The 23,932-nt window shown below is 42.6% G+C and overlaps 1 protein-coding gene across 4 annotated transcripts in view; it reads left to right on the top strand.

Moving 5' to 3' along the window:
* The window catches only part of LOC311149766 (agrin-like), a 403,861-nt gene that overhangs the window by 369,738 nt on the left and 10,191 nt on the right, over positions 1-23,932 (top strand). For all 4 annotated transcript variants that reach the window (XM_084186990.1, XM_084186988.1, XM_084186991.1 and 1 more), the window contains 7 exons: positions 921-1,055; positions 2,247-2,337; positions 2,959-3,123; positions 3,940-4,051; positions 11,050-11,166; positions 16,365-16,548; positions 16,905-16,992. In XM_084186990.1, the coding sequence (XP_084043116.1) occupies positions 921-1,055; positions 2,247-2,337; positions 2,959-3,123; positions 3,940-4,051; positions 11,050-11,166; positions 16,365-16,548; positions 16,905-16,992 (892 nt within the window). The remainder of the gene's footprint in view (positions 1-920; positions 1,056-2,246; positions 2,338-2,958; positions 3,124-3,939; positions 4,052-11,049; positions 11,167-16,364; positions 16,549-16,904; positions 16,993-23,932) is intronic.

Raw genomic sequence — 23,932 nt, 5'->3', positions numbered from 1 at the left:
GAGAGAGAGAGAGAGAGAGAGAGAGAGAGAGAGAGAGAGAGAGAGTGTAATAGATAGCAATGGGAGAAAGCCTTCCTTCAGCATTCTCCTCGCTTCAGGCAGCTCTGGCTACTGAAATAATGACAGCTGAATGGCTAGTGTAGGGCAAAGCCATTTCAGCCATCCGGGTCTTTCCTTAATCTGCACGTTTAATATTTCTAAATTCTATCAGAAAATGACCTCTCTTACTGAGGAAATCCATCCTCACCCTCGACTCACATGGAATGGAGGGAAAATGGTCTGAAAGGCCTAGGTTGTATTAATTAGGGCATACCGTAGCAAAACGGATTGAAATAGAAAATGAACGAGTTTCTTAGAATACAACTTCATTGTCCATATGTTACAGCATGTCACGCCCTGGTTCTGGGACTCTTATATGTTGAGCCAGGGTGTGTAGTTTCTATGTGTTTGTGTTCTGTGGTTAAGTTCTAGTGCTTGTGTTTCTATGTTGGCCGGGGTGGTTCTCAATCAGAGGCAACGTGAATCAGCTGTTGCTTGTTGTCTCTGATTGGGACCCATACTTAGGCAGCCGTTTGGGCATTGTCATTTGTGGGATCTTGTTCCGTTTGGTTTGTGTAACCGTAGGACTGCACGTTTCGTATCGTTTGTTGTTTTGTTCTGGAATAAAATAAAGTATGTTCACATTCCACGCTGCGCATTGGTCCACTTCTCAAGACGATCGTGACACAGCAAACAACGTTAACTTGTCTTCTGCCCCATTCTTGTCTTATTGGACAGGTTCAGGTAGTCCCTCCCTTTTTGTCATTTATTTCCCTTTTTGGTGCCTAATGAATACAACCCTGGTTTTTATAAGAGAAGATGGTTTAAAGATTCTGTATTTTGAGTTCTGACTTGTTTTTTTTTCTTCTGGTGAAATACAGGTCCGACGTGCGCCGACACCCACAATCCATGCGAGCCTAACAGATGCCACCCATCATCCCAGTGTCAGGTGCAACCAGAGGGAGGGTACAAGTGCGAGTGTCCCATGGGCCGCGAGGGACGTCATTGTGAGCGAGGTACACTCACTCACACACACACACACACACACACTTTCCTAACCCCACTGGGTCGAGAAACACCTGAGGAACCGCCTCTTGCCTCAACACAAGTCCCAGTTAGCAGGTGATTAAAATAAATTGGGGTGAACTGAAAATCAATGTGAGGGAAAGAGCGTCTCACACTCTGAGGGCTTCGATTAAATATGTGAGATAACTAATGGCATCAGTCCTCCCATGGTGATTAATGACAAAGTCACTCATCCTGAGTGTCTGGCCGACACAGGATCTGGATCAGATAACAGAACCATCATTCAGCTGAGTATGCTTTAAGGGCTGTACTGGGAACAGTTAAAGACAGGATCTCTCGGATAAAAATACATAATCCAGTGGCGTATGCTTTAAAGGCTGTACTGGGAACAGTTAAAGACAGGTGGTGTCGCCAACCGCCTACTCGAAGGAAGCCCTTGGTAGACATAGTTATACTAATAAGTATAAAAGTGCCTTTCCCTAGTAGTTGGCTGCTGTCCCCAATTCAACTACATAGAGTTGCTTCACTGGAACTCGGTGTGAGATTTTCAAATCCAACTGTCCATCTCCCTTTACCTTGTCACTCACTTATCTGAGTCCTTGTACATTATGGCAGAAACATAGCCAGTCCTTTAAACTATAGGTGCAATTCTCCGCTCAAATTTGCTTATGACAAGTAGTGTGTGTGTGTGTGTGCATGCATTCAGCTAAAGAAACCAAAATCTTCTCCCGCTCCACTCTGTAAACAGGCCGAGTTCCGAGGTAGCTCTTTCCTTTCCTTATTATGACAGCTGCTTTGACGACACACTTCCTTGTTGTGTCTGCAGCGGTGCTCCTATTCTCCTCTCCTCTGTTAACGTCATTAGCCGTTTCCTGAACAATGGCTAATTAGCGTTCTCATCTCCGTCTGCCTCCCCTCCCCACCCTGACTCAGTTAGCTAATCCTGCCTAATTACCAATGAAAAGAGCCTCGCAGCCCCAAACTGTGTGTGTGTCTGGGTGTGTGAGGACTAGGCCACCATTGTTATTTGAAATGGAACCCCTGGTTGGGTAGCACTGACTTCACCCAATGTGCCCCTGACAGACTGCATAAGCCTTCTTACTGTCATAAGTGTGCATAGTGCTATCGTAAGGATGAAATAATGCCTGTTGTAATGCATTCTGTTTGTGTTTCATCTTCAGTGTCGGACAAGAAAGGGACCTACATGCCGTTCTTTAGCGGTGACTCTTATCTGGAGTTGAAGGGATTGCACACCTACGGTCACGATCTCCAGTAAGTCAAATGCAAATTTCACTACACACAGGCATACAGACACACACACACATACTCACACACACACTCCATACATTACATACACAACACCATATGTTTCCACAAAGACACTGTCACTGATATTTGAGTGTATTCTGGTCCTGTATTGTAAAGGCATATTGATCTCCAGGAGTAGGTACTCAGGAGTTGTGAATTGATGTAATGGCAGACAGATACTTAAAGCTGTGCCTCCAGCAGAACAGTCTTGTGATGGATTAAATATAATTAAATGGAACAGATAATTGTCCTCCTTAGAAATAGTATTCCATAGAAATATAATTAATAACATTTATATGTTGTCCTCTATGGTGGGAATTATTTTCAGTCTTGTGTAGGTTACACAAAAGAACACACAAGTACAGCTACCGTCACATACAAAATTGTCACATTATGAAAAGACCAGATAGACATAACAGTAGACAGACAGGCATGGTAGACAAGTGTTTAATATCAGGTCTGGCCTCTGTTCAGCGATGGTGTTTGTTTACCATTGTTCTTGGTCTTCTGTCTGGTGTTTGTTTACCGTTGTTTTGTGTTTAGTCTGGCGCTTGTTTACTCATGTTGTATGTGTTTTGTCTGCAGCCAAAAGGTCAGCATGACGGTGGTGCTCATGGCCATCGAATCCAACGGCATGATTTTCCACAATGGCCAGAAGACCGACGGCAAAGGGGACTTCATCTCCCTCTCCCTCAATGACGGCATCCTGGAGTTCCGCTACGACCTGGGCAAGGGCCCAGCCGTCATCAGGTGGGCACCACACTAGAACCCCATAGTGACTCTAGTCTAAAACCCCATAGTGACTCTAGTCTAAAACCCCATAGTGACTCTAGTCTAAAACCCCATAGTGACTCTAGTCTAAAACCCCATAGTGACTCTAGTCTAAAACCCCATAGTGACTCTAGTCTAAAACCCCATAGTGACTCTAGTCTAAAACCCCATAGTGACTCTAGTCTAAAACTCCATAGTGAGTCTAGTCTGAAACCCCATATTGACTCTAGTCTAAAACCCCATAGTGACTCAAGTCTAAAACCGCATAGCGACTAATCTAGATCCCCATGTTGACTTTAGTCTAGAACCCCATAGTGATTCTAGTCTATAAACAAATAGTGACTCTAGTGTAGAACCCCATAGTGACTGGTCTAGAATCCCATAGTGACTAATGTCTAGAACCCCAGAATGACTCGAGTCTAGAACCGCATAATAACTAATCTAGAACCGCATAGCGACTCTAGTCTAGAACACCATAGTGTGGCAGGTCTTAAACCGCATAGCGACTAATCTACTACCCCATAGCGAATAATTTACTACCCCATAGCGACTCTAGTCTAGAACCCAATAATGACTCTTATCTAGAACTCCATAGTGACTCTAGTCTAGAACCCCGTAGCAACTCTAGTCTAGACACCTATAATGAATCTTGAACCTCATAGTGAGTCTAGAACATAGTCTGTAGTCCTTGTTAACTGGGTTATTGTCATCTCTTGATTTTGGATTGTACTTGAGTGTGTTGCTTTGAGATGTCCCTGACCTCTTGGCTCATTTGTGTCTGCTCCTCTCATGCAGGAGTAAAGATAAGGTCAAGATGGGTGTGTGGAACACAGTGAATCTGGAGAGGGCCAGTCGCAAGGGAGAGATCAACATCAACGGAAAGGACCCAGTCAGGGGAGAGTCGCCGGTGAGACAGAGGGAGAGAGCTAGCATGCTAGGCTAATCACGCTTCTTTATGATTAGCCTAGCTATTAGCATGCAAGGCAAACCGGATATGAATATACTCTGCATAGCTGCTAGCATGCAAGGCAATACCCAGCCTTGCTTATGCTTAGCCTGCGCTACTGTGTGTGTGTTTGCGTATGTGTGTGTCACTGTAGCGCCACATCCTTGGCCATGCATATATGGCCTTATCAATGAAGCTGTTCAACTCAGTGCCCAGAGTGCACTGATGATAACACACCAGAGCTGACTCTGCAAAACGCTTCCCTAGTTGAGGTCGTCCAAAAGGGCATACACGCTACTGAAAAAATTTCCACTGTATTCTGATATCTCGTCAAGGTGAGAAATAGTATGCTGGCGACGTAGAGGGCACGTTTGACAGGCGGTCTCTGATTTGGAAATGCCTTATTTCCCTCCTTTTTAAAATCCTTTTTATCTGCCATCTTTGCATCTGCTGAAATGCCTACACAGTAGCATGATCTTGTTCTTATTTGTTTCAGTCACGAAAAACAACCTCTATGGCCTGAGTGGTATACACCCATTAGTATGACTTAACATATTCCTTTTAGCTCCTAGTGAAGCAAAGAACCCCAATAGTGCAGCCCATTAATGTGTACACGCATTAGTTCAAGTTCAAGTTTTATTGTCACATGCACAAGTACAGTTATTATCATTATTACATTATTTTAACCCATGCTCTTAAAAACTCTAGGGAGATGGATACAGTAGGGAGAACAAGTATTTGATACACTGCCGATTTTGCAGGTTTTCCTACTTACAAAGCATGTAGAGGTCTGTAATTTTTATCATAGGTACACTTCAACTGTGAGAGACGGAATCTAAAACAAAAATCCAGAAAATCACATTGTATGATTTTTAAGTAATTAATTTGCATTTTATTGCATGACATAAGTATTTGATCACCTACCAACCAGTAAGAATTCCGGCTCTCACAGACCTGTTAGTTTTTCTTTAAGAAGCCCTCCTGTTCTCCACTCATTACCTGTATTAACTGCACCTGTTTGAACTCGTTACCTGTATAAAAGACACCTGTCCACACACAATCAAACAGACTCCAACCTCTCCACAATGGCCAAGACCAGAGAGCTGTGTAAGGACATCAGGGATAAAATTGTAGACCTGCTACAGGACAATAGGCAAGCAGCTTGGTGAGAAGGCAACAACTGTTGGCGCAATTATTAGAAAATGGAAGAAGTTCAAGATGAGGGTCAATCACCCTCGGTCTGGGGCTCCATGCAAGATCTCACCTCGTGGGACATCAATGATCATGAGGAAGGTGAGGGATCAGCCCAGAACTACACGGCAGGACCTGGTCAATGACCTGAAGAGAGCTGGGACTAAACTATAGCTTTTTGGTCTAAACTCCACTCGCCGTGTTTGGAGGAAGAAGAAGGATGAGTACAACCCCAAGAACACCATCCCAACCGTGAAGCATGGAGGTGGAAACATCATTCTTTGGGGATGCTTTTCTGCAAAGGGGACAGGACGACTGCACCGTATTAAGGGGAGGATGGATGGGGCCATGTATCGCGAGATCTTGGCCAATAACCTCCTTCCCTCAGTAAGAGCATTGAAGATGGGTCGTGGCTGGGTCTTCCAGCATGACAACGGCCCGAAAACACACAGCCAGGGCAACTAAGGAGTGGCTCCGTAAGAAGCATCTCAAGGTCCTGGAGTGGCCTAGCCAGTCTCCAGACCTGAACCCAATAGAAAATCTTTGGAGGGAGCTGAAAGTCCGTATTGCCCAGCGACAGACCCGAAACCTGAAGGATCTGGAGAAGGTCTGTATGGAGGAGTGGGCCAAAATCCCTGCTGCAGTGTGTGCAAACCTGGTCAAGACCTACAGGAAACGTATGATCTCTGTAATTGCAAACAAAGGTTTCTGTACCAAATATTAAGTTCTGCTTTTCTGATGTATCAAATACTTATGTCATGCAATAAAATGCAAATTAATTACTTAAAAATCATACAATAATTTTCTGGAATTTTGTTTTAAGATTCCGTCTCTCACAGTTGAAGTGTACCTATGATAAAAATGACAGACCTCTACAGCTTTGTAAGTAGGAAAACCTGCAAAATCGGCAGTGTATCAAATACTTGTTCTCCCCACTGTATATAGACGGAGAGATGGGAAAAATTAATAATGATACTCAAGCAATAAACCAGGTACATGGGCCTAAGTGAGAGCAATCTAATAGCCAGATACAGTATGTCCGCAAGTCATCCAATTATATTAAATGGTGTAATTTGTGATTAGGAAAATGTACACCCTCACGCAAGTCAACTCCAAAGCCGCCACCTCCAGAATGCGCTGCTGAATCTTTTTCTCTCTTTTCTTTTTTTCTTCCCGTCCTCCGTATAGTAATTGTGTTTCCCTCCGGCAACAGAGGCAGACAATCGTATTAAAAGACGAGAACAGGGAGAGGGAGAGAAAGGTGGAGGGATGAGCGGAGGCTAATGATGGAGGAGCTCAATGCATAGAGGCCCCATGCAGGATATAGCTGGCAGCTAATTTTCTCCTACTCCTGCATACAATGAAGAGGGGAGCAAGGAAGTCCCGCTGCACTCAGAGAGCCTAGCATCTTTGATATAGATACCTTATATAAAGTTATTATACCTGGGATGTGAATGTCAGTGATTCAGGACATCTAAAAAGAGAACATGTCAGTATATCCAGAAGGACAATTTCACGACAAATCCATGCATGCTTTCTCACACAAACAGAAATAACACTGTCTGCAGTGGCTGGCTATATGGTGGATCCAAATTCTGTTTGAGCTACAGCTACAACTTCCTTAAGCACACATTTTTTTTATCATGTATTTTGAGTGGCAGCCTTTGTCTTGTGCATGACCTTCGGGCTTCACAGTTTGTGTTGTGTTATGTGGTTTTATGTTGGTCCGGGGTGTGTGTTTGAGTATGTGTGTTGCCTGTTTCTCCGCACACCAATGTCTGTTGATCTCTCTCTCTCTCTCTCTTCTGATAACCTTTTTCCCTCTCCCGTGTTCTGTTCTCTTACTGTGTGCTGTCTGGAAACTAAGAAATCACGCAAGGTAATAAGACAAGTCCCATCCACCTCCTTAGTCATATTTCATATCACCATTTTCAGCTCCAATTTCAGTTTGCCACTTCTCATCCACATGCTCCACCATGCTCCACCATACGACAGTTATTAGACTATAGAACTGAAAGGGGAAACGGTCTATATTTAGTACTACCATTTCATACACCGTACCGAAGTAGAGACATTTGTTAAAGAACTAGGTTTGGCTTTCACCTCAGTCCATCTGCTGGAGGCGGAAGGAGGGAGGGAGGGAGGCAGTTATCTTTCTGACCACCATTGTTCCTGGCAACAATGAAATGTCTTCATTAAGGCCCTTTCTCACCAAGAACGTTATTTTCGTCTGAATAATTGGGACGATTATTTTTTTATAAGAGCACGTCATCTTTATGATGCTGTTCACACCAATTGCGAAATATTGTACTGCCGCAATCCGTCAATTATTTATTCGGAACAGGTTCGATTTTTGTGTATTTTCGCATGTGAAAATAAGCTGTTGGCCAATAGAAATTGTTATCTGGGACAGTGCCAGTCAGGCCGCGCCCTGACAGGTCTGTGGGTTCACTGTGTGAATTAATTAATTAATTAATTTCTCTCTGCCTGTTTTTTTTTTACATTTGCAATGCATCAGTGCAGCACTGTATCAATTTAGCCAAATTGCTACACGTCGCTCTCGCCATTCAAACTTCCCCGCCAGTTCAATGCCAACGATTTAGCCTCATTTATAGCCATTCAGCAAGCAAGGGGATCGATCAATGCTTCTCTCCTTGAATAGGCCTAGGTCTATAAGTTAAACATTTTTTATTTAAATACATTTCAAACTATATCGTTGATCATTATCTAAATATAGAGGCTACTTGTTCAAGAGCTAGAGAGAGGGGGAAGAGAGGCTGGTGAAGTTACCAGCGGAGATGTGTGAATTGCGCAAGGAGTGAAGAAGGAGATGTGCAAATTAAGTTACTATATGAATGAATAATTTGTATAGCCTATACGTTAGGCTAAATATTATAGGCCTGCTAGTGAATCTAGGCGACCACCTGTGCTAATATCTGCCAGAGTTGACCCTTTTCAATAAGTGGTTGCACAGATTTAGATAAAGCACTTACTCAAATGTAAAATGTAGTGTTAACATAACCACCCATTGCTTCACAAAAATGTATCAACGGCTGATCATTAGGCTATGGATAAGTTGTGTGCATGTGTTTCTATTTTCTAATGGTTGTCAATTACATCTTCATATAGCCTATATCACAGTTGTCTCTATATCTCCCCCTTAAAAATGTCCTCGTCAATTTATGTGATAGGCTACATTGATTTAGCATGATCCTATAGACTTGTTTTTATAGCTTCAAATCCTTTCTGTAGGTTAAGGCAAGGTTATTACAGTAATACGTTTTTGGGAAAGGAGAAATGTGATTTGCTTATATGTCTGATTGAGATGCGCTGCAGGCGGCTGTGATTGATGGGTCATTTTAGGTGGGTAGGTGTGCGTGTATGAGTTTGCTAATTCTCTATGTCCATTCAGAAATTTTCCTAAAATAGGCCTAGCCTGTCTAGACTTAATCTCTTTAATCCGACAGAAAGAACTGTAGTCAGCAAATGTCATGATTTACAGCATATATGCGAGGAATGACGACAGGTTCCAGTTTTGCATCTCCTCACTTATTGAATGAAACGTAGCCATTCGCCATTCATGATTTTATTTTTTTAAAGGATTTCGTTCATTTTAAAAATTTGCATATATATATATATATACATACATACATATAATGTGTGTGTATAATAGTGTGTGTGTGTGTTTTTCATCTGATAGATTGTAAATTACTGTTCTATATCTTTACTGTTTTATATCATTATATCCTCTTAGTATGAATAGATTGTTTTGATATCCTTAGAGATTGAAAGTAGTGTTAGGTTCAAGCTCTTTGTGTATGAGAAGTGTAATTATTTAGTGAACTATAGGAATGTGTGCTCCCAAAGCCTCTCCTGACTGATAAGAAGTCTTATGATATGCACGGAGAAATCCTGGGTGATGGGAAAAGTACTGACGTATATCTTTGTGGAAGGGAGGGTGTGAGAGCTAAGGTTATAAGTGGACACTATTGAATGTACACCGTGGGCCCCGTGTAGCTCAGTTGGTAGAGCATGGCGCTTGCAACGCCAGGGTTGTGGGTTTGATTCCCACGGGGGGCCAGTATGAAAAAATTTAAAAATTAAAATGTATGCACTCACTAACTGTAAGTCGCTTTGGATAAGAGCGTCTGCTAAATGACTAAAATGTAAAAAAAATATATATAAATACATAAATATACACTACCGGTCAAAAGTTTTAGAACACCTACTCATTCAAGGGTTTTACTTTATTTTTTACTATTTTCTACATTGTAGAATAACAGTGAAGACCTCAAAACTATGGAACCAAAATAGTGTTAAAACAAATCAAAATATATTTTATATTTGAGATTCTTCAAATAACCACCCTTTGCTTTGATGACAGCTTGGCATTCTCTCAAAACTTGCCATATCATAAAGTCACTCACTCAGTTACTCACTCGATCACTCACTCACTTGATCACTCACTTACTTACTCACTCACTCACCCATAACGGCGCTGGCATTACCAACAACACCCATGCCATTAAATATACTGGTCTGTTAGCAGAGTTAGAGTATATCATTCCAATTCACTCCTATTCAGGAGTCTAATATGACCTTTCAAATTGACAGAAGCCATGTTTATTATATGATGGCCAAAGTACAACTTAATAATAATGGATAATGGACTGGATGTATATATCCAAAGCGTTTTACAATGTAAGTGGAAGAATTGCATGTCAGCTTGAATCGAAATACAAGTAGAGTTGATCCCAACCTGTGACTCTTCACTTGAGCATTGCCTTCAGCTAAAGTGGGCACTTAGTCCTTCCCACAAGAGGCAGCCATAGCTGGGCTGGAGGTGACCCACCTGACTGGGCTCTTGGAGCCCACTCCAGGTGCACCACACAGCCGTGGGGTTAGCAAAGCCCCACTGGCCTCCACTCTCCAGCTTCCATCTCAGATAGAAGCACAACCCCATGCCAGCTCTCTCCACACACAACCCATGTTTACTTGGCAACTTCCATAATTTTTACACCAATTACCTCATCTTTTCCCTCTGGTAATTACTGGCCTACATAAAAATAAAGATCCGCAATTCTTCCCAAAGAGGGGGCCTGTACTTTCTCCGCAGAAGAAAGAGTTCTGTCGTAATTGAAGGTAATTCCCCTGCGGGTTGCTGGATGAACCTGATTTCATGGTCCTCCACTGCACAAATTAACGTCCAATTATAGGCTGTGGCTCGCTCGGCGCCGGAAAGGTCGCCGGTACAATCACTCATTCATTAGAGAGACTTTCATAAAAATAACGGCATCCATATCGTAACTCCAGCCGCACCAGCTGACTCTCTTTGTAGCCCTTTTCTTGTGTTTTGTACCAGATAACGAATAATTGACTGGTTGGAGAGTTGCACAGAAATCAATTAAGTTTTGTAATATATCAAGTTTATTGATGTGGAAAAGTAGGTAGCGCAGTTATAGTGAATTGTCCTGCATGCACTATATAGATATATCTTTCAAAGGATAAATATTTTCACTGGGACAGCTATTAGTCTCATTGTGCTACAGTCTGTATGGTTCAACAACAAAAAAACAAGTCTCATTTGTATCAAAACAGAAGAGATTGGTCGGGTGTGGTTCTAATCCCTGTGGTAGGGTTCTAGACCATGTGGTAGGGTTCTTGTCCTTGTGGTAGGGTTTTAGTCCCTGTTATTCTAGAGTTCTAGTCTCTGTAAGGGTTCCATACCCTGTTATTATAGGGTTCTAACACTTGTGTCCTATCTCCAGAACCAACACACCGCTCTCAACCTGAAGGAGTCTCTGTTTGTGGGTGGTGCGCCTGATTTCAGCCGGCTAGCGAGGGCCGCCTCGCTCAAAGATGGCTTCAAGGGGGCCATTCAGAAGGTGAGTGTCCTGTCCACACACACAATATTCACACAAAAGCAGATATTTTTTGACAGACACCCTGTTCAAAAGGTTGTGCAAAAGTTTCTATACATTTTACCAATTATCAACAACTATAGATTATTTCATTTAAAATAGGTAGGTATTTGACATCTTTTAACTGTGACACAATGTTGAATCCACATTATACATGGAAATATATATTTCGACACGATTTAGTGATGGACAACAGCTATCATCTGCCTACACATGATGACCTTTACAGTGACCCCAACTATTGTAAGGTCAGCTCTGTCTGAGTGTTGCTTTTAGTGTTGTTGGGCGAGAACTGTACTGACACAGTACCACAGAACGAAATACAACGCAGTAAAATCTGTATCTACAGTTGAAGTCGGAAGTTTACATACACTTAGGTTGGAGTCATTAAAACTCGTTTTTCAACCACTCCACAAATTTCTTGTTAACAAACTATAGTTTTGGCAAGTCGGTTAGGAAATCTACTTTGTGCATGACACAAGACATTTTTCCAACAACTGTTTACAGACAGATTATTTCACTTATAATTCACTGTATCACAATTGCAGTGGGTCAGAAGTTTACATACACTAAGTTGACTGTGCCGTTAAACAACTTGGAAAATTCAAAAAAATGATGTCATGGCTTTAGAAGCTTCTGATAGGCTAACTGACATAATTTGAGTCAATTGGAGGTGTACCTGTGGATGTATTTCAAGGCCTACCTTCAAACTCAGTGCCTCTTTGCTTGACATCATGGGAAAATCAAAAGAAATCAGCCAAGACCTCAGACAAAAAATTGTAGACCTCCACAAGTCTGATTCATCCTTGGGAGCAATTTCCAAACGCCTGAAGGTACCACATCAACAATAGTACGCAAGTATAAACACCATGGGACCACGCAGCCGTCATACCGCTCAGGAAGGAGATGCGTTCTGTCTCCTAGAGATGAACGTACTTTGGTGCGAAAATTGCAAATCAATCCCAGAACAACAGCAAAGGATCTTGTAAAGATGCTGGAGGAAACAGGTACAAAAGTATCTATATCCACAGTAAAACGAGTCCTATACCGACATAACCTGAAAGGCCGCTCAGCAAGGAAGAAGCCACTGCTCCAAAACCACCATAAAAAAAGCCAGACTACGGTTTGCAACTGCACATGGGGACAAAGATCGTACTTTTTGGAGAAATGTCCTCTGGTCTGATGAAACAAAAATAGAACTGTTTGGCCATAATGACCATTGTTATGTTTGGAGGAAAAAGGGGTCTGCTTGCAAGCCGAAGAACACCATCCCAACCGTGAAGCACGGGGGTGGCAGCATCATGCTGTGGGGATGCTTTGCTGCAGGAGGGACTGGTGCACTTCACAAAATAGATGGCATCATGAGGAAGGAAAATTATGTGGATATATTGAAGCAACATCTCAAGACATCAGTCAGGAAGTTAAAGCTTGGTCGCAAATGGGTCTTCCAAATGGACAATGACCCCAAGCATACTTCCAAAGTTGTGGCAAAATGGCTTAAGGACAACAAAGTCAAGATATTGGAGTGGCCATCACAGAGCCCTGAACTCAATCCTATAGAAAATGTGTGGGCAGGACTGAAAAGGCGTGTGCGAGCAAGGAGGCCTACAAACCTGATTCCGTTACACCAGCTCTGTCAGGAGGAATGGGGCAAAATTCACCCAACTTATTGTGGGAAGCTTGTGGAAGACTACCCGAAACATTTGACCCAAGTTAAACAATTTAAAGACAATGCTACCAAATACTAATTGAGTGTATGTAAACTTCTGACCCACTGGGAATTTGATGAAAGAAATAAAAGCTGAAATAAATCATTCTCTCTACTATTATTCTGACATGTCACATTCTTAAAATAAAGTGGTGATCCTAACTAACCTAAGACAGGGAATTTTTACTATGATTAAATGTCAGGAATTGCGAAAAACAGAGTTTAAATGTGTTTGGCTAAGGTATATGTAAACTTCCGACTTCAACTGTATATGTACAGTGCCTGTCGACGGAGCTTCTCCTTGTGTTTCCCCTAGGGGGGTAGTGGGCATTGCCAATGGTGCGGTTTTATAGGCCCTTCTCTTTGCCGCAGAGACAACATTTAGCAGTTTTAAATCACATTTCCTGCAATTCTACACATTTTGCCATGACTTATGCCGTGTTCTTATGCCATCTGAGTGACTCAAACATTATAACAAAATCAACTGGGCATGCCATGACATTTTTGGAATTTTAGATTCTCCCTAACTGTCGAGTTTTAATTTGGGTTATTGTTAGTTCTCAAAGATGATCTTATAAAAATATACACTGAGTGTACAAAACATTAAGAACACCTGGTGTTTTTTATGTTTACACTGAACACGTTTTACCATCCTGAAAATTACTTATTTTGTATCATATTCTTCGGAGTGGTGGGGAAACACTGTAGGCATTCTCTCAACCAGCTTCATGAGGTAGTCACCTGGAGTGTATTTCAATTAACAGGTGTGCCTTCTTAAAAGTTAATTTGTGGAATTTCTTACCTTCTTAATGCGTTTGAGTCAATCAGTTGTGTTGTGACAAGGTAGGGGAGGGGGGGGGGGGGGGGGTATACAGGAGATAGCTCTATTTGGTAAAAGACCAAGTCCATATTATGGTAAGAACAGCTCAAATAAGCAAAGATAAATGAGAGTCCATCATTACTTTAAGACGTGAAGGTCAGTCAATCCGGAAAATGTAAAGAACTTTGAAAGTTTCTTCAAGTGCAGTCGCAAAAAGCATCAAGCGCTATGATGAAACTGGCTCTCATGAGGACCACCACAGGAATGTAAGACCCAGAGTTACTTCTGCTGCAGAGGATAAGTTCATTAGTGTTACCAGCCTCAGAAATTGCAGTCCAAATAAATGCTTCACAGAGTTCAAGTATCAGACACATCTCAACATCAACTGTTCAGAGGAGACTGTGTGAATCAGGCCTTCATGGTTGAATTGCTGCAAAGAAACCACTACTAAATGACACCAATAAGAAGAAGAGAGTTGCTTGGGTCAAGAAACATAAGCAGTGGACATTAGACCGGCGGAAATTTGTCCTTTGGTCTGGAGTCCAAATTTGAGATTTTTGGTTCCAACCACCGTGTCTTTGTGAGACGCGGTGTGGGTGAACGGATGATCTCCGCATGTGTATTTCCCACCGTAAAGCATGGAGGAGGAGGTGTTATGGTGTGGGTGTGCTATGCTGGTGACACTGTCAGTGATTTATTTAAAATTCAAGGCACACTTAACCAGCATGGCTACCACAGCATTCTGCAGCGATAATCCATCCCATCTGGTTTGGGCTTAGTGGGACTATCATTTGTTTTTCAACAGGACAATGACCCAACACACCTCCAGGCTGTGTAAGGGATATTTTACCAAGAAGGAGAGTGATGGAGTGCTGCATCAGATGACCTGGCCTCCACAATCCCCCGACCTCAACCCAATTGAGATGGTTTGGGATGAGTCAGACCGCAGAGTGAAGGAAAAGCAGCCAACAAGTGCTCAGCATATGTGGGAACTCCTTCAAGACTGTTGGAAAAGCATTCCAGGTGAAGCTGGTTGAGAGAATGCCAAGAGTGTGCAAAGCTGTCATCAAGGCAAAATATATTTTGATTTGTTTAACACTTCTTTGGTTACTCCATGATTCCATATGTGTTATTTCATAGTTTTGATGTCTCCACTATTATTCTACAATGTAGAAAATAGTAAAAATAAAGAAAAACCCTTGAATGAGTAGGTGTGTCCAAACTTTTGACTGGTACTGTATGTTCAGTGCATTCTGAAAGTATTCAGACCCCTTGACTTTTTCCACATTTTGTTACGTTAAAGCATTATTCTAAAATTGATTAAATAAATAAAATTCCTCATCAATCTACACACAATACCCCATAATGACAAAGCGAAAACAGGTTTTTAGAATTTTTTTCACTTTTATTAAAAAATAAAAAACTGAAATAGCTTATTTACACATGGATTCAGACCCTTTGCTATGAGACTCGAAATTGAGCTCAGGTGCATCCTGTTTTTCCATGATCATCCTTGAGATGTTTCTACAACTTGATTGGAATCCACCTGTGGTAAATTCAATTGATTGGACATGGAAAGGCACACACCTGTCTATTTAAGGTCCCACAGTTGACAGTGCACGTCAGAGCAAAAACACAGCCTGCTTGGAGTTTGCCAAAAGGCACCTAAAGACTCTCAGACCATGAGAAACAAGATTGTCTGGAGGAAACCTGGCACCATCCCTACGGTGAAGAATGGGGGTGGCAGCATCATGCAGTGGGGATATTTTTTATTTTTCAGCGGCAGTGACTGGGAGACTAGTCAGGATCGAGGGAAAGATGAACGGCGCAAAGTACAGAGCTCCTTAATGAAAACCTGCTCCAGAGCGCTCAGGACCTCAGACTGGGGTGAAGGTTCACCTTCCAACAGCCCTAAGAACACATCCAAGACAACACAGGAGTGGCTTCGGGACAAGTCTCTGAATGTCCTTGAGTGGCCCAGCCAAAATGTCTGTAGAGACCTGAAAATAGCTGTGCAGTGACGCTCCCCATCCAACCTGACAGAGCTTGAGAGGATCTGCAGAGAAGAATGGTAGAAATGTCCCAAATACAGGTGTGCCAAACTTGTAGCGTCATACCCAAGAAGACTCAAGGCTGTAATCACTGCCAAAGGTGCAACAAAGTACTGAGTAAAGGGTCTGAATACTTATGTAAATGTGATAATTCAGTTTTTAAATGTTTATACATTTGCAAAAATGTCTAAAAACCAGTTTTTGCTTTGTCATTATGGGGTATTGTGTATAGATTAATGAGGGAAAAAACACACAATTTAATCCATTTTAGAATAAGGCTGTAACATAACAACATGTGGAAAAAGTAAAGGGATCTGAATACTTTCCGAATGCACTGTTTGTCAGATGTATCTCCGATGTAAGTTGTTTTGCTAGGATCCCAAGTTGTTCCTGACCATGTCACCTGACCAGGAAAGACTCTGAACCCTAGTTTTAGCCTTTAGGGTTCTAGTGGATTTCCAGGTCAGGTAGGTCATGTGGTCAGGAAAAACTGTGTATGTGTATGTCATTTATGTCCTATGTAGGCTACACACTGCACTAAGACAGGTCTAAGTCCCCTCTCCTCTTCTCTATCCCCCCTCAGATCACCCTGATGGGCACGCCCATCCTGCGGCAGGAGAACGCATTGCACTCCAGCGACGTGGCCATGTTCGAGGGCCACCCGTGCAGCCGGGAGCCCTGCCACAACGGGGGTCGCTGCAACCCCCTGCTTGAGAGCTACGAGTGTGTGTGCCTCCACGGCTTCACAGGCACACATTGTCAGAACAGTGAGTGAACAATGATCCTGAATTCAATGCAACGTGTATGTTGGTGTAATATTAATGTCACGCAAGTCTTACAATGTTTCCCTTTGAAGGTTAGAGTTACCCCTCTGTTTCATCATTCTCACCCGTTCGCACACGTTAACACACACACACACACTAACTACACACACGTATACTTTACCAAACCCATTAACCTTGGCCGTATGCCCTACTCTCCCTTTTACTTTAATTAAAACCATAAGCGCATGAACGCTCATCCCAATTCATCACCATCCACTGCCTTGACTCCAATTAAAGGAGCCATGTTTCCTATTGATTCATGTGATCTCATCCAATGTTCCTCCTCCTCTTCCTCGCAGCCATCTTTGAGAAGTCCGCCGGGGAGACGGAGTCCATTGCCTTTGACGGCCTGACGTTTATTGAGTACCACAACGCCGTCACCAAGAGGTAAGGGAGAGGCCATCTTGTCCTTCGATGCTAATGACCTTCGATGCTAATGCTAATTATTTTATGCGAAATGGTCTCCCATGCTAACGCAAACCGGTAGTAGAGAAATGGCTAATGGCCTCCACGTTCGTATTCCACTGCAGTAAGTGGTGGTGACAGGGTTGATTATTCCAGGTCCATTAGGGGCTTCGGAGTTAGCCGGGCATTAGCTAATAGCTCAACCACTTCCCATACGCTGTTTCTCTGGTCTTGACTGAATTTCGCTAATTAGCGGATTGGCTAACAATTACAGCAATGCCCCGAGCGCCCCCCTTGCTTGCTGTACACCACAGCGGAATGAGCCGACACACACACATACACACACACTCTGAATTGACACACACACCATGCATTCCACAACAACCATAGCATCCCTCTCTATACTTGGATTTAATTTAAGCTTATTTTAGAAATACAGAATGCGTGACTGTGTCCCCTCAAAATAGCGGATCTAAAGTGTTGATTTCCATTTAAACACACGCTAGCTATACCAGGAGAAGCTGGATGATGTAAGTGTAAATGGTTTCAATACAAGGTGTGAAAGGGAGAAAAACGTATCCTGCCTTCCAGGCTACCGCAGATACATTTTATCCTCTTCCATCCATCTAAGTCTTCCATGCTGGCTCAAACGCCCGCAGGTTGGCATGCATTAAATCTTTGTGATGATGAACCTGAAAAGACATAAGGCTCCCCATCCAGATCCATTACAAGTCTTCCCACAACACAACACTTGAGGGTGTGAAAATGTAGAAACAGACAGTGAATTTGTGGTCTTATGAACACACACACAAAGAGCACATGTGCATGCACACACATACACACACACACAGGGAAACTCTAAGAGACAATTGTAGGATATGTCTGTATCTTCTGTCTGTTGTCCTGGTTGAGCCTGTCAGATATATGTGCTGCCGTCCATCTGTCTGTCCACTTCTGTCTCATATGAGTGTCCCTTGTCTGTCTTTCTGATGCACTCAAGCCAACTGACCAATGAGATTCCGGAGTAAGTAGACTTAAAGAAATGCAGAACCTTCACAGGTTCAGTCAAAGCCAAACTAACCCAACGATAAATACATTACGATAGTTAACACAAAGTAATAGATTATATATTTATTTTCTCCTATATCATCTTCATCATCTTCACCTGTGCAGATAGCTATCATGTGTATTATATTTAAATAGGCCTACAGCACATTCAAACTCCATGCCCATAATTTGATTTTGACCGGGCTTTTCTCTTTACTCATTAAAATAGACTGGACTATGACTAGCCAAATGCACGCATGACTGCATGTGTACCAGAAGCATTGTGTTCAAACCCATAGCAAAGAGTAAAAGAAGGTGCTATATTGTATGCATGGTTGTAACTGCTTTCCCCAGAACCAGAAATATATCCACGCATCTTAAATTGGATGGTATTAGCTGTCATGTTGAAATTAATGAGACCCCTTCTTAACCCTTTACACTCGTACCCAGATACGGGTTGAAAATGGCAGATTTGGGCACTGATAAGGGCCGAAATTGGAACGCAGTCGCTGTACAGTAAAATGCTATAAATTACGTCAATGCTCAGGCTCTGCACTTCACAGCGCTGTATGTTTTTTTTGCCTGATAGCCATTCTGAACATGAGCATCGCAAGCAACAATAAAGTGCTCCCATCCCTGCCGCTAATTGGGCAAATTGAGCAAATTTGTAGTTGTCTGAGTGAGGAAAATGCTGTAAATTAAGAGGACTCGATGTACTTTGAAGAAGTTGAGACGTTGAGGATTATAATAAATACCACTTTGATGTCACACAAGCAAGCCAAACACCTGTAAGTCAAAATGTGCACATTTCTATATCATAAAACTCATGTCATATACAGTGTCAACGTTTAGGATCACTATGTTTGATGAACAGTTACAGGATGGCATGGCGTCATACCCTGGGTTGTTCTGAACAGAATGAGCCTATATTTGTTTATTGTGAGAAGATTTGCCACGGAACATGCACCTGAATGCACGCATTACTTCTTTCTATGCGCACCAAAATTACGATCTGTTTCTCTGAATTACCCTGTGAAAGCCTAACACTGTAAGATCATATTTTATAACTTAACTAGTCATGTTGTCAATAGAACAAGCTGTCAAATGATGCCCACCTGACCCAGAATGCGATTTACAGTGCATTCGGAAAGTATTCAGACCCCTTCCCATTTCCACATTTTGTTACGTTACAGCCTTATTCTAAAATGGATTTTTTTTAAACTATCTCATCAATCTGCACACAATACCCCATAATGACAAAGCAAAAACAGGTTTAGACATTTTTGCAAAAAAACAACAACCCTGAAATATCTTATTTACATAAGTATTCAGACCCTTTGCTATGAGACTCGAAATTGAGCTCAGGTGCATCCTGTTTCCATGATTTGGAAAAGCACACACCTGTCTATATAAGGTCCCACAGTTGACAGTGCATGTCAGAGCAAAAACCAAACCATGAGGTCGAGGCAATTGTCCGTAGAGCTCCGAGACAGGATTATGTCGAGGCACAGGTCTGGGGAAGGGTACCAAAAAATGTCTGCAGCATTGAAGGTCCCCAAGAACACAGTGGCCTCCATCATTCTTAAATGGAAGAAGTTTGGAACCACCAAGACTCTTCCTAGAGCTGGCCGCCCGGCCAAACTGAGCGATCGGGGGAGAAGGGCCTTGGTCAGGGAGGTGACCAATAACCCAATGGTCACTCTGACAGAGCTTCAGAGTTCTTCTGTGGAGATGGGAGAACCTTCCAGAAGGACAGCCATCTCTCCACCAATCAGGCCTTTATGGTAGAGTGGCCAGACAGAAGCCACTCCTCAGTAAAATGCATATGACAGCCTGCTTGGAGTTTGCCAAAAGGCACCTAAAGGACTCTGACCATGAGAAACAAGATTCTCTGGTCTGATGAAACGAAGATTGAACTCTTTGGCCTGAATGCCAAGCGTCACGTCTGGAGGAAACCTGGCACCATCCCTAAGGTGAAGCATGGTGGTGTCAGCATCATGCTGTGGGGATGTTTTTCAGCAGCAGGGACTGGGAGACTAGTCAGGATGGAGGGAAAGATTAAGTCTCTGAATGTCTTTGAGTGGTTTCAACCAGAGAGACCTGAAAATAGCTGTGCAGCGACGCTCCCCATCCAACCTGACAGAGCTTGAGAGGATCTGCAGAGAAGCATGGGAGAAACTCCCCAAATACAGATGTGCCAAGCTTGTAGCGTCATACCCAAGAAGACTCAAAGCTGTAATCGCTGCCAAAGGTGTTTCAACAAAGTACTGAGTAAAGTACAATAATTTCTAAAAATCTGTTTTTGCTTTGTCATCATGGGGTATTTTGTGTAGATTGATGAGGGAAAACAACAATTTAATCAATTTTAGCGTGACAAAATATGGAAAAAGTCAAGGGGCCTGAATACTTTCCGAATGGGCCATTTTTGGATTGCATGAACATTAACAGTAATCGTGTGACGGCGGGGATGCAGGGTTGTGTTCCGAACAAGTGTGCTTGCTCTAGTTCCTCAACTGCACAGCTAGGAGAGCTCAAATAAGTACCTTATAGTTGAAGACTCTTCTTTGAGTCATAAAAGTGCATTGAAATGACTTAGGAACTGTGGACACTTGGAGAGGTGACACCAGTTAGCCCTCTCACTCAAACCCTTGTAATTAGTTTTTTGTCATATGTTGCACCTACCCTACATTTTCCATGAATATTCTTATCGTGTTACTGAATGTATCTAGAGTATTTTCTGGTGAAAAGAACAGTAAATGTAAAATGCACATAAAATCAACAGTGTAATGTTTGGATTCAGTCTTGTGAACTGATTTCCCATAATCTCCAAACTGTACCATGCTTTTGCATTTCATATTTCTTCTGTAAGAAACATTTCAATTTAGCCCTGTCCATATAGGCAATTCCCACAAGTGTAAAGGGTTAACTGCAAGATAGTGGACCAAAAAATTCCCCCTTCCTCAGTTTTGCTGCCAGTCCCCCATCTTTTACTTCACCGCCGCCTCTAGGGCAACACTTAGATCATACTTTGTTGTTAGTTTCCTTTGCTGGCATTAGCTTGGTAAGTAACCTCTTAAAATAATTTCTAAGCAGGGAAGTTGGATTTAGGTTGAATTATGCAGAGCAGATTCACCAGAGAATTCGATATCCACATTTAAGCCCCTGTCATTTCACTTAGTTCAATCTGTAACTGCAATTATGAATATTTATCGAGTCGGATGCGGAGAAAAAGGACGTCTGACATGTTAATCAAAGAGTTGTTTCCTCTTTTAAAAATAATTTAAAAGAAAGACCTCAAATTGAGGCATCTTTCAGACCAGCCCTAACTATGTGGCAGCGGGTATCAATATGCGTTAGGGCAGCGTTTCCCAAATTAAAATGATCAAAGCTTTATGATTAGTTGATTATCAGCTTTGTAGTGCTATGCAAAAAACTAAACGTGCACCCTTTGGGGTCCCGAGAACTGAGTTTGGAAAACCCTGCGTTAGGGTGACAATCATGGTCCTTCGAGCCGGACTGGCCAGAGGAGCTTTAATAGTTGTCACTTCCTGTAAAGAGCGAGGGGCGCGATTATGGTCCAAACCAGAACTAGCCAGCCCAATCTCTCTGAGCGAGTGTCATCGATTCAACATGATCTGGTGTTGAACAGAGATTAATAAATAAATTAAGTAATTGATTAATTAATTCCTCAGAGGAACGTTATAGCAAAGTTATTACAACACACAGACCACCACTGTATCACCATGGGCTAATGTTGCTTTTACTATTTACAGTAGCCTAGATCAGTCTTCATTCCTCTTCTGAAAGCTTGGGTCAATTTCCTCACGCCCCATTATTGGAGCGACCAATCATATAGGGCCCTGTCTCTGGTAATACAATATTTGACCCCATTTTTGTTGATTACCCAATTTTTCTCATTCGGTGCTTCCTTCACTCAAGGAAGTTGATAATGGCCACCACACACACACATAGCACTGTCATCAGACTCAGTAATAGTAGTGGAAAATGTTATTATCCCCAAGGGAAAAATGGTTTAGCAAATTAATCATAAAAAAATCTTTACATTGTTGCCCAACCCTCCCCTTAAGAGTCCCAGTGGTGGAGTGGTTGTCGTCATCCTCTGAGGACCTCATTGTGTTGCTTCGCTGCTCCTGGACCATGATCACAGTGGGGCTACAGTGTCTCTGATCAAATTGTATTGGTCGCATACACGTTTAGCAGATGTTATTGTGGGTGTAGCAAAATGCTTCTGTTCCTAGCTCCAACAGTTCAGTAATATCTAACAATACACACCCATTTAAAAGTAAAAGAATGAAATTAAGAAATATATAAATATTTGGACGAGCAATGTCGGAGTCCGGAGTACATAAAAACGGAAATACTGAAATATCACATCTCCAGAAGTCCACTCCACCCGGGCCCTTACCTCCTCCCTGTAGACTGTCTCGTCGTTGTTGGTATCAGGCCTACCACTGTTATGTCGTCTGCAAACTTGATTGTTGAGTTGGAGTTGTGCGTGGCCACGCAGTCATGGGTAAATAGGGAGTACAGAAGGGGTCTGAGCACGCACCTTTGTGGGGCCCACGTGTTGAGGTTCAGCGTAGTGGAGGTGCTGTTGCCTACCTTCACCACCTGGGGGGGCTGGCCCGTCAGGAAGTCCAGGACCCTGTTGCACAGGGCGGGGTTCAGACCCAGGGCCCCGAACTTAATGATGAGCATGGAGGGTACTATGGTGTTGAAGGCTGAGCTGTAGTCAATGAACAGTTTTCCTACATTCAGTAGGTATTCCTCTTGTGCAGATGGGATAGGTCAGTGTGTAGTGCGATGGCGATTGCATCATCCGTGGATCTATTGGGGTGGTAAGCATATTGTAGTGGGTCTAGGCTGTCGGGTAAGGTGGAGCTGATATGATCCTTAACTAGCCTCTCAAAGCACTTCATGATGACAGAAGTGAGTGCTACGGGGCGATAGGCATTTAGTTCAGTTACCTTCGCTTTTGTGGGTACAGAAACAATGGTGGACATCTTGAAGCAAGTGGGGACAGCAGACTGGGATAGGAAGAGATTGAATATGTCCGTAAACACTCCAGCCAGCTGGTCTGCGCATGCTCTGAGGACGCTGCTCGGGATGCCGTCTGGGCCGGCAGCCTTTTGAGGGTTAACGCGCTGTCCGCGATGTGGCTGGTTTTCCCTTTATAATCCGTGATTGTATGGAGTCCCTGCCACATACGTCTCATGTCAGAGCCGTTGAATTGCGAATCCACTTTGTCTCTGTACTGATGTTTTGCCTGTTTGATTGCCTTACGTAGGGCATACCTGGACTGTTTGTATTCGATCATATTCCCAGTCACCTTGCCGTGGTTAAATGCGGTGGTTCGCGCTTTCAGTTTTGCGTGAATGCTGCCATCTATCCACGGTTTGGATTGGTTTTATCGTCACAGTGGGAACAACATCCCCTATACACTGCTTGATTAACTCAGTCACTGTGTCAGTGTATACAGTTGAAGTCGGACGTTTACATACACTTAGGTTGGAGTCATTAAAACTCGTTTTTCAACCACTCCACACATTTCTTGTTAACAAACTATAGTTTTTGGCAAGTTGGTTAGGACATCTATTTTGTGTATGACACAAGTACTTTTTCCAACAATTGTTTACAGACAGATTATTTCACTTATAATTCACAGTATCACAATTCCAGTTGGTCAGAAGATTACATACACTAAGTTGACTGTGCCTTTAAACAGCTTGGAAAATTCCAGAAAATGATGTCATGGCTTTAGAAGCTTCTGATAGGCTAATTGACATCATTTGAGTCAATTGGAGGTGTACCTGTGGATGTATTTCAAGGCCTACCTTCAAACTCAGTGCCTCTT

Source organism: Coregonus lavaretus (genome assembly GCF_964263955.1).
Source record: "Coregonus lavaretus genome assembly, chromosome: 22".
Taxonomy (NCBI): Eukaryota; Metazoa; Chordata; class Actinopteri; order Salmoniformes; family Salmonidae; genus Coregonus; species Coregonus lavaretus.
This window is presented reverse-complemented; position numbering and strand designations above follow the sequence as displayed.